Source organism: Entelurus aequoreus, linkage group LG23 (genome assembly GCF_033978785.1).
Source record: "Entelurus aequoreus isolate RoL-2023_Sb linkage group LG23, RoL_Eaeq_v1.1, whole genome shotgun sequence".
Lineage (NCBI taxonomy): Eukaryota > Metazoa > Chordata > Actinopteri > Syngnathiformes > Syngnathidae > Entelurus > Entelurus aequoreus.
This window is the reverse complement of record NC_084753.1, coordinates 32,721,122-32,733,252: the sequence shown is the minus strand read 5'-3', so window position 1 is coordinate 32,733,252 and position 12,131 is coordinate 32,721,122. Positions and strand designations below refer to the sequence as shown.

The 12,131-nt window shown below is 43.2% G+C and overlaps 1 protein-coding gene across 2 annotated transcripts in view; it reads left to right on the top strand.

Annotated features, from left to right (window-relative positions):
• Nucleotides 1-12,131, top strand: part of LOC133640984 (kinesin-like protein KIF13B) — a 92,838-nt gene that overhangs the window by 39,832 nt on the left and 40,875 nt on the right. For both annotated transcript variants that reach the window (XM_062034745.1, XM_062034744.1), the window contains exons 9-16: nt 449-583; nt 1,495-1,607; nt 4,093-4,204; nt 4,278-4,490; nt 5,426-5,536; nt 7,174-7,308; nt 7,367-7,497; nt 12,039-12,125. In XM_062034745.1, the coding sequence (XP_061890729.1) occupies nt 449-583; nt 1,495-1,607; nt 4,093-4,204; nt 4,278-4,490; nt 5,426-5,536; nt 7,174-7,308; nt 7,367-7,497; nt 12,039-12,125 (1,037 nt within the window). The remainder of the gene's footprint in view (nt 1-448; nt 584-1,494; nt 1,608-4,092; nt 4,205-4,277; nt 4,491-5,425; nt 5,537-7,173; nt 7,309-7,366; nt 7,498-12,038; nt 12,126-12,131) is intronic.

Here is a 12,131-nt window from a genome sequence, read left to right as displayed (position 1 = left end):
ATATTGTCCAATAGTAGTACTCAGTAGTACTCGTCATATATTGTCCAATAGTAGTACTCAGTAGTACTAGTCATATATTGTCCAATAGTAGTACTCAGTAGTACTAGTCATATATTGTCCAATAGTAGTACTCAGTAGTACTCGTCATATATTGTCCAATAGTAGTACTCAGTAGTACTAGTCATATATTGTCCAATAGTAGTACTCAGTAGTACTAGTCATATATTGTCCAATAGTAGTACTCAGTAGTACTAGTCATATATTGTCCAATAGTAGTACTCAGTAGTACTAGTCATATATTGTCCAATAGTAGTACTCAGTAGTACTAGTCATATATTGTCCAATAGTAGTACTCAGTAGTACTAGTCATATATTGTTCAATAGTAGTACCTGTCGTTGTCAAATGTCAGATGAGGTCAACATGTTGTGATTGTGCTGGATGTTGCAGGACATCGAGTGTCTGATGTCAGAGGGAAATAAATCTCGCACGGTGGCCGCCACTAACATGAATGAAGAGAGCAGTCGGTCTCATGGCGTGTTCAACATCACCCTCACACACACACTGATGGACCTGCAGTCAGGGGTGAGACACACACACACACACACACACACACACACACACTTCTCTCATTGCAATACAGGATATTCGTTGTGGCTTGTGCAGCCCTTTGAGACACTTGTGATTTAGGGCTATATAAATAAACATTGATTGATTGATTCATATATTTATTACATATATATTATTTGTTACATATATATTATCTATATCTTCATAATATTATTATATACTCTCATCAGTGAAGCATGTTTCATATAAACAGTGGGATTTCTAACAATTAGGAAGCTTTGTGTCATGTTTGTCTTCCTACAGAAACCAGATTAAAACAAAAAGTATATGTTTTCCCCCCCATCTTAATTTTTTTCATACATTTTAGAAAAAGCTCCAGGGAGCCACTCGGGCGGCTCTAAAGAGCCCCACGCGGCTCTAGAGCCGTGGGTTGCCAACCCCCAATCTAAGTATTTATTAAAACAAGGTTGAGGTTTTATTGAACAAGTACATTTTGTATTTTGGCCACTGTAACATGACACACAGTTTGAACAGTCACACTGTTTTAGGAAAATAAAACACTGTTCTTTCATCAAGTGATTATTTGGCCCACAACCATTGAGAATCACTGATGTGTATTATGTGTGTATAATATTGATGAAAAGATGTGGTTGCAGTGCAGATACAAAAAGGCCACAGAATAAGAAGGAAACATAAAAAACCCACAAAGGACATAAAAGACATTAAAAAAAGGCACATAACTGATGCAACCAGCTGCCACTTCAGCCGCGCCATTTCTACAAACAGCTACAAAGGTAAAACAACAACAAAAGGGGAATAAGCAACGCATATTGCGAGAGCCGACTCCGTCCTAGGCTGCCCACTAGCTCGAAAAATAATATTGCGGACAAGCTTGTCACTGCTCTCTTGGGTGTGGTTCCCCGCAGACCAGCGGGGAGAAGGTGAGCAAGCTGAGTCTGGTGGACCTGGCAGGAAGTGAGCGTGCAGCCAAGACCGGGGCGGCCGGAGAACGGCTGAAAGAAGGAAGCAACATCAACAAGTGAGAGGAGGGCACACTCAAATATTAACACTGAATTAGCAATGTGACTCTTGATTTGAATTGTATTCATGAATGAATTTAAACCTGCTTAGAGTTTTAACAGGAGGAATCTTGGCACATGATAAGCATCCATCAACCATGGAACCAAAAGAAGGGACTCGGAAAAAACGATGAAAAATCAATTAATACTTAATACTCTAAATTCTAACTAAATTAATTCTAAATAATAATAAACCGTCAAAATTTAAAAGCAAATAAAAATACAGCTTCACCACTTTAGTCATATTTTTTGCGATTAAACTTTTACATTAGCTCCAGACTTCTTCTGTTCGTTTAATACTGTCATTACTGCCACAAGTGGTGGAAAAGTGTATTACAACTGAGTACCGTGCGGCCCACACGAACCAGATAGGAGAAACATATTTTTTCTTGACTGCCATGAGGTGGCCCCTTGTCCAGTGTCTACCCCGCCTTCCTCGTCGAATGCAGCTGGGATAGGCTCCAGCGACCCCGAGAGGGACAAGCGGTAGAAAATAGATAGATGGATGGATTTTTTTGTCGACCCTGTAGGGGGGCGCTCGCGGCCCAACAATGGCTAAGAACCACATAATTTCATGTGGCCTGCAAAAGCCTGAAAATAATATTCCTGAATAATGTTTTCTTACTCTATCTATTCATTCTTTGTGATTTGACAGAAAAAAAATATATATATAGATAGATAGATAGATAGATAGATAGATAGATAGATAGATAGATAGTACTTTATTGATTCCTTCAGGAGATTTCCCTCAGGAAAATTACAATTCCAGCAGCAGTGTGCAGAATTGAGATCGAATTTAAAAAGTAAATAAAGGGGGTATAAATGGAAACAAAATAGAAAAATATTACAATAACAATAAAAATAAAAAGCAACAATGAGAATAAAAATATAACAGTAAAATAAGAATATAACAAGAGAAACTAGGCAGTAGTGACCATGTTATGAAAAAGTATATACAAAATATATCCTGAATAATCTTTCCTTACTCTATCTATTCATTCTTTGTGATTTGACAGAAAAATATATATATTCTATATAATTTGTATTTAATATTATCTAATAATATAACAAATATATTATCATACATTTTTTCTTAAAATAGTAATAAATACTCATATCTCCTTGACTTGTGTATGAATCAGTAATAATAATGTTGTTCATTTTAATAACGTTAGTTACATTTGCATGAATTTAGGCTGGAAAGTAACAATCGGTAATAATAAACTATTACCATATTTTCCAGGACATAGAGCGCACTGGAATGTACTGTAAGCCACGCCCACCAAATTTTAGAAGACCATTTTTTACATATATAAGTGCACCGGGCTATAGGCCGCATATATAATAGGTGTACAAAATATTTTGTAAATGTTCATTTACATACTTTAATTGTTTCCAAACAGTGTTCATAACACTGCAGTAAAACGGCTGATCAAACAAAACAGAAGTCATCGTCATGGACCCACTAGCTGCGCAAGCTAGCTCTCCAATCAGCTAAACAGACTCAAAAACTCCACGGTGACGTTTTGGTGACTTTACTGAGGAATTTGTGAAACTGAAACAATACAAAAATAATGCCTTCATAAGTGAATAATACTAACACAAACGTGTTAGCATAGTAGCTCATGCTAACGCCGCTAGCTTTATTACATTACGATAGCACGTACAAAAATGCATAAAAAACACTCCTACAGACATCACGCATGGGACGCTTTAGTAAGTGAGAACTGTTGTAGTTATATTGTAAAACTTACAAACGTTGCTTGGAGTGATGAATGAAGAATCCATACGAGTAGAAACGCTATGGACGGTTATACTTTCGGTTCAAGGCACAAAACGCGAAGTACATTTCAACCCGCAGCACCTGCTGTGAGCGAACATGTCCAAAAGATGGCGCCATGGCACAAACAATAACACACCTTTTTAGTGTCTCTATCAGTGTTCTATGAAAACTATTTGTGAAATACAAAATATTATGGTCGTTGGCGAAGTAAAATCCCTAAATTAGCCGCACCGTTTTATAAGCCGCAGGATTCAAAGCATGGGAAAACAAGTAGCGGCTTATAGTCCAGAAAATAAAGTATTTTGTCTTTCTTAATAATGTAACAAATGTATTATTATCCCTTAAAAACTTTTTTTGTTAAAATGAAAATCATGATAAAGAAAATCAAGTTTCTCATTAAATTGTAGATCGTAAACAGTAAGAAAAACCACTTTCCTGCTCAGTTGCTAGAATTTTACTGTCACACAAACATGGTAGCATTTTCCCATTTATGCTGTGAAACAAAGGTGGTCAATTCTACGATAAAGAATTGACGTACGGTAAAAAAAGATGGCGTAATAATATCCTTAATATTTATGAATTACTCAGTGCTACAAGTGGCCCTCTGAGGGCCGCCTTAACTGCCATAACTGTGTGAAAACTTGAATGTTCTCGGCCCCTAGATCTCTCAGTACTCTGGGTTTAGTGATCTCAGCCTTGGCGGAGCAGAGTGCAGGGAAGACCAGGGGCAAGTTTGTCCCCTACAGGGACTCGGTGCTCACCTGGCTGCTGAAGGTACCACACGTGTCCCACTTCCTGCTCACCTGTACGCCCCACCTGACGCCTACTTCCATGTGTGTGAGCGCAGGACAGTCTGGGGGGGAACAGCCGCACGGCCATGGTGGCCACCATCAGCCCGGCGGCAGACAACTACGACGAGACCTTGTCCACGCTGCGCTACGCCCACCGCGCCAAAAGTATCGTCAACCACGCGGTGGTCAACGAAGACCCCAACGCCAGAATCATCAGGGAGCTGCGAGAGGAAGTGGAAAAACTAAGGGAGCAGCTCACTGAGGCCGAGGTTCTGGTTTTGCACTTCTTTTAAAGGGGAACTGCACTTTTTGGACTCAAACCTATCAGTCACAATCATAATGGAAGACAAGTTCACACTTTTTTTATGCATTCTAAATCATAAAATATGGCAAGTAAGAGATGGCTAACAATGCATCTAACAATACTCCATTTACATGTGGTGACCTGAATATTAACAAGTATTAGCAATATTGTTATCGTAAGCGCTAACACTGAGGAACTACTTTTAGAGAGCTAACAAGCTTATGCTGCTATATTGACATAATGAGCTGCTGCATCGCCTCTGAGTTGGTGAAAGTTCATTCTAGATGATAAATCATGCCTCTCACTGGGATAGTAGAAGGTTGTGGACATAAACCCACAAGTTGCTAAACTTTGACATCCAACTTAGATGGCGAGAAAGACACGAAATATACACTCATTTTTTAACCCTTTGTGAGGATGATGATGATGATAATGTAAAGGGGAAGATATAAACATCCCATCAGTCTATATCCCAGGGAGAGCAGACGTTGTACAGTAAGTGATTGTTTTGTTATGTTTGTTGTCTCTCATCAAGTCTGCCATGATTAGTAGTGTTGTTGTGGAAGGGAAAGTCAACATTGGGATGCGTCTGTGAAATTAATACGCTGTCGAATTCAAAAAATGATCAAAATATGTAAATATTACATGTTATTATGAATGTTACTACATTACATATATACTTACATAAAACATTGATGGAGGTTTTTCACAGCACTTTATAGGCGGAATAGAGCGACTCCTATTACCTCAATTGTTAGCTGACTCTTGCTAGCTTTTATTTACGATTTAGAATGCATAAAAGACGAACATGTGTGTTGTTTTCTTACTTAATGACTGTGAATGACAACAAGTGAAGTGAGAAGATAGATTCAAATTTTGTCACGTTTGGTATTTCTTCAGTCGATGAAGGCTCCCGAGCTGAAGGAGCGACTGGAGGAGTCTGAGAAACTGATCCAGGAGATGACGGTGACGTGGGAGGACAAACTCCGGAAGACTGAGGCTGTCGCACAGGTAACACCAACACAATCCTATGTTTCTCTCATGACCTGTTAAGATAAAGACACAATTGTTTCATGTCTGATAAATAACGTGCAGGTGATAAATGTTTCATGTCTGATAAATAACGTGCAGGTGATAGAGTTTCATGTCTGATAAATAACGTGCAGGTTATAAATGTTTCATGTGTGATAAATAACGTGCAGTTGATAAAGTTTCATGTCTGATAAATAACGTGCGGGTGATAAAGTTTCATGTCTGATAAATAACGTGCAGGTGATCAAGTTTCATGTCTGATAAATAACGTGCAGGTGATAAATGTTTCATGTCTGATAAATACCGTGCAGGTGATAAAGTTTCATGTCTGATAAATAACGTGCAGGTGATCAAGTTTCATGTTTGATAAATAACATGCAGCTGATAAATGTTTCATGTCTGATAAATACCGTGCAGGTGATCAAGTTTCATGTCTGATAAATACCGTGCAGGTGATAGTTTCATGTCTGACAAATAACGTGCAGGTGATAAAGTTTCATGTCTGTTAAATAATATGCAGGTGATAAATGTTTCATGTCTGTTAAATAACGTGCAGGTGATAAATGTTTCATGTCTGATAAATAACGTGCAGGTGATAAATGTTTCATGTCTGATAAATAACGTGCAGGTGATACATGTTTCATGTCTGATAAATAACGTGCAGGTTATAAATGTTTCATGTCTGATAAATAACGTGCAGTTGATAAAGTTTCATGTCTGATAAATAACGTGCAGGTGATAAAGTTTCATGTCTGATAAATAACGTGCAGGTGATCAAGTTTCATGTCTGATAAGTAACGTGCAGGTGATAAATGTTTCATGTCTGATAAATACCGTGCAGGTGATAAAGTTTCATGTCTGATAAATAACGTGCAGGTGATCAAGTTTCATGTCTGATAAATAACATGCAGGTGATAAATGTTTCATGTCTGATAAATAACGTGCAGTTGATAAAGTTTCATGTCTGATAAATAACGTGCAGGTGATAAAGTTTCATGTCTGATAAATAACGTGCAGGTGATCAAGTTTCATGTCTGATAAGTAACGTGCAGGTGATAAATGTTTCATGTCTGATAAATACCGTGCAGGTGATAAAGTTTCATGTCTGATAAATAACGTGCAGGTGATCAAGTTTCATGTCTGATAAATAACATGCAGGTGATAAATGTTTCATGTCTGATAAATAACGTGCAGTTGATAAAGTTTCATGTCTGATAAATAACGTGCAGGTGATAAAGTTTCATGTCTGATAAATAACGTGCAGGTGATCAAGTTTCATGTCTGATAAGTAACGTGCAGGTGATAAATGTTTCATGTCTGATAAATACCGTGCAGGTGATAAAGTTTCATGTCTGATAAATAACGTGCAGGTGATCAAGTTTCATGTCTGATAAATAACATGCAGGTGATAAATGTTTCATGTCTGATAAATACCGTGCAGGTGATAGTTTCATGTCTGAAAAATAACGTGCAGGTGATAAAGTTTCATGTCTGTTAAATAACGTGCAGGTGATAAATGTTTCATGTCTGATAAATAACGTGCAGGTGATAAAGTTTCATGCCTGATAAATAACGTGCAGGTGATAAAGTTTCATGTTGATAAATGTTTCATGTAGGAGCGACAGAAGCAGCTGGAGAGTTTGGGCATCTCCTTGCAGTCGTCTGGCATCCGAGTGGTGCATGACAAGTGCTTCCTGGTCAACCTGAACGCTGACCCCGCCCTCAATGAGCTGCTGGTCTACTACCTGAAGGTAACACACCTGACATGTGTGCACAGGTAACACGTCACCACCTGGTTTGTGTTGTCAGGAGCACACGCGGGTGGGCTCAGCCACATCTCAGGACATCCAGCTGTGTGGCATGGCCATCCAAGCCCAGCACTGCGTCCTGGACATCACACCAAACGACGGCGTGGTGCTCACACCTCACTGCAACGCCAGGTCAGTGCTCACCTGTACTAATCGCTATGCTCGTTGCATGCTCACCTTTACTACTCGCCATACTAGTTACCTGCTCACCATGCTCGTTATGTCCTCACCTTTACTACTCACCATGCTTGTTACGTGCTCACCTGTACTACTCGCTATGCTCGTTGCATGCTCACCTTTACTACTCGCCATACTAGTTACCTGATCACCTGTACTAATCACCATGCTTGTTACATGCTCACCTGTACTACTTGCTATGCTCGTTGCATGCACACCTTTACTACTCGCCATACTAGTTACCTGATCACCTGTACTACTCACTATGCTTGTTGCATGCTCCCCTTTACTACTCGCCATACTAGTTACCTGATCACCTGTACTACTCGCTATGCTTGTTGCATGCTCACCTTTACTACTCGCCATGCTTGTTACGTGCTCACCTGTACTACTCGCTAAGCTCGTTACGTGCTCACCCGTACTACTCACCATGGTCGTCACATGCTCACCTTTACTACTCGCCGTGCTCGTTACGTGCTCACCTTTACTACTCACCGTAATCATTACGTGCTCACCTGTACTACTCACTATGCTCGTTACATGCTCACCTGTACTACTCACCATGCTCGTTACATGCTCACCTGTACTACTCACAATGCTCGTTACATGCTCACCTGTACTACTCACAATGCTCGTTACATGCTCACCTGTACTACTCGCCATGCTCGTTACATGCTCACCTTCACTACTCACCCTGCTCATTACGTGTTCACCTGTACTACTCACTATGCTCGTGACATGCTCACCTGTACTACTCACAATGCTCGTTACATGCTCACCTGTACTACTCGCCATGCTCGTTACATGCTCACCTTCACTACTCGCCCTGCTCGTTACGTGTTCACCTGTACTACTCACTATGCTCGTTACGTGCTCACCTATAATATTCACCATGCTTGTTACGTGCTCACCTGTACTAACTATGCTCGTTACGTGCTCACCTGTACTACTCACTGTGCTCGTTACGTGCTCATCTATAATATTCACCATGCTTGTTACGTGCTCACCTGTACTACTCACTATGCTCGTTACGTGCTCACCTGTACTACTCACTGTGCTCGTTACGTGCTCACCTATGATACTCACCATGCTTGTTACGTGCTCACCTGTACTACTCACTATGCTCGTTACGTGCTCACCTGTACTACTCACCATGCTCGTTATGTGCTCACCTGTACTACTCACCACGCTCGTTATGTGCTCACCTGTACTACTCAACATGCTCGTTATGTGCTCACCTGTACTACTCATTCTGCTCGTTACGTGCTCACCTTTACTACTTACCATGCTCGTTACGTGCTCACCTGTACTACTTGTATGCTCACCTTTACTACTCGCCATGCTCGTTACGTGCTCACCTGTACTAATCACCATGCTCGTTACGTGCTCACCTGTACTACTCACCATGCTCGTTACGTGCTCACCTGTACTACTCACCATGCTCGTTACGTGCTCACCTGTACTACTCGCTAAGCTCACCTTTACTACTCGCCATGCTCGTTACGTGCTCACCTGTACTACTCGCTATGCTCACCTTTACTATTCGCCATGCTCGTTACATGCTCACCTGTACTACTCACGATGCTCATTATGTGCTCACTTGTATGACTCACCATGCTCGTTAGGTGATCACCTTTAATTTGTAGTTTGCTTTTGACCATATATAATAATAACAATCTGCAGTAGGACATGTAGTTTTCTTTTGGGTATATATGATGATAACAATCTGCAGTAGGTCATGTAGTTTGCTTATGATTATAGATGATAACAATCTGCAGTAGGTCATGTAGTTTGCTTATGATTATAGATGATAACAATCTGCAGTAGGTCATGTAGTTTGCTTATGATTATAGATGATAACAATCTGCAGTAGGTCATGTAGTTTGCTTATGATTATAGATGATAACAATCTGCAGTAGGTCATGTAGTTTGCTTATGATTATAGATAACAATCTGCAGTAGGTCATGTAGTTTGCTTCTTCTTCATCGTATGGGCAGCTGTTTTCTGGCACCCGGACCTGAGGCCGAGGGTCTATGCCTTTTACCACCCCAGGCCCGGGGGGCCCTCCCGTTCATATGTCAGGACACACAGAAGTGAGCCAGGTCACCGAGCAGTCATCCAGGTCCGCCAGGCCACGCAAACCATTAGGAGCACGATAAATCGGGCAACGCAGGATCACGTGGTCGGCAGTCTGCTCCTCCGCGCCACACTCACACGTCGCGTTAGGTGCTAAGCCCCACTGGAACATGTTTGAGCGAAAGCGACCGACACCAGTTCGGAGGCGGTTAAGCCTCACCCAGGCCACTCGTGGTAGTGAGAGGCCTGGTATTGAGCCGGTGTCAGGTATGAAGTCACGGAGTCTGGAGGAGATGGTATGCTCCAGGTCCGTGCTCCATTTGTGATTCGCCCAGTGAGCCGCCCTGATGTTGTTGTCACTGCATTGCTGCAGGAGCTTCAGGGCGGCTGGTACCAGTGGGTCTCTGGAGGGGAGGCGGGGCGTTGGCTCTGAGGAGAGTGTGAGCCTTTCATGGAGCAGGTGGTTCTCATCCATGTTTGCCCGGCCCGCCAGAGTTGCTACAGCACCTTGGCGACGAAGCTCAGCGGGTTGGATGCCTGCTAAGATGGGCAGTAGCTCCACAGGGGTGGGGCGCAGGCATCCAGTGATAACACGCAAGGCTTCGTTGATCGGGACATCAAGTTGTTTAGAGTGAGCACTGCGCGCCCAGACAGGTGCGCAGTACTCAGCAGTTGAGTAGACCAGGGCAAGTGCTGCTGTTCGCAGAGTTCTTGCCCCGGCACCCCAACCGGACCCGACCAACCGTCTCAGCAGTGAGACGCGGGTGTTGAGTTTCTTGCGTGTTGCCAAGAGGTGTTTACGGAAAGTGAGCGACCTGTCCAGGGTGACCCCAAGGTATTTAGGGTCAGGACGAGGGTCTTCAGGTGTAGGACGAGGCCGGCATAGGGTAAGGGAAGCCCCATCCGGCTTCCGCACCTCGAACCTGATCTCACGATCCGCTTCCCAATTGTATAGGTGGAAAGCTTGTGTCACCGTCTTGGATTCGCTGAGCTTCAATCTCCAGTTATGGAGGTAAGCCACTAAAGTCTCCATGTCCTGGCTTAGAGTTCCCTCCAAGGCCTGCCAGTCCCTGTCGGAGTGCAGCAGCGCGAGATCGTCTGTGTATGCGAACCTCCGTGAGACTGTGGCAGGCAGGTCGTATGTATAGATGTTATACAGGAGGGGAGCCAGGACAGATCCCTGGGGGACGCCATTTTTCAGGCGCCGCAACCTGCTTTTATCTCCGTTACTGGTGGTGAGAGTAAAGCTGCGGTTCCAGACAAGCTCCATGATCATTTTGACCATGTGCCTGTCTGGAAGCAGGCGGAGAAGTTTGCAGGTGAGGCCGCGGTGCCAGACTGTGTCATAGGCAGCAGTCAGGTCTATGAAGACGGCACCGGCCTTCTTTTTCGCCTCAAAGCAGTCCTCGATGTCCTGGGTAAGGAGGGCGACCTGATCCACCGTGGACTTCCCACGTCGAAAACCCGCCTGCTCCCGGGGGAGGTGGGGGTCTATGATGGGCTCGACACGGGCGTGAATCAGGCGCTCGAGGACTTTAAAGGGGACGCAGAGCAACGAGATTGGTCTGTAGCTCGTTACGTCATCCTTTGGCTTGTTCGGCTTGGGGATAGCGACAACAGTGGCCCTTTTCCAAATCCTGGGGATCCGGAGTTGGCGCAGGCAAGAAGACAGGAAAACTCTCAGCCAGGACTTCATTGCAGGGGCAGCGTGGAGCACGAGTTCTGGGCAGATGTTGTCAGGCCCAGCAGACTTGCCTGGTTTGGTATACTGGAGGGCAGCTGTGAACTCCTCCGGTGAAAACTCACCGGAGATGTTACACTCGCTAGATGTTGTTGTCCTCCAGAGGTCTGCAGTTTCCTGGCGCACCGCCCGGGAAAAATCTCGATTTATCCCGGTATATGCCCCGTTTTTCACAACCTGTGCTGCAATAGCATTTGCGGTAACGGGGCATGTTCGGGGTGCGCGCTCAGACCTACCAGTCAAGTTGTTCAAAGTGCTCCACGCGATACGGCTAGAGTGCGAGAAGTCGATGGAGTGGACTGCCTCTTTCCAGCGCTGGTGCCTCTTCCTTCCAAGAGTGGAAAGAAGGGCAGTGGCTGAATTGTTAGCCTCCGGGCCATAGGGAGCCCGGAGGAATCCCTAGGGCTCCCTATGTAGTTTGCTTATGATTATAGATGATGATAACAATCTGCAGTAGGTCATGTAGTTTGCTTATGATTATAGATGATGATAACAATCTGCAGTAGGTCATGTAGTTTGCTTATGATTATATATAAAAACAATCTGCTGTCACACATGTGCATGAAAGATATTTGCTGACACTGCACAAAGCCTGTATGAATGACACAGAACAGACCATACTATCAGAGAAAAGATGATATTTGATTGATCCTGATGTATCGTGTGTATTCCGTAAAGAACCTGGGTGAACGGTGCTGTGGTCAGCAGCCCGGTGCGGCTTCATCACGGAGATCGCATCCTGTGGGGGAACAACCATTTCTTCAGGTTCGA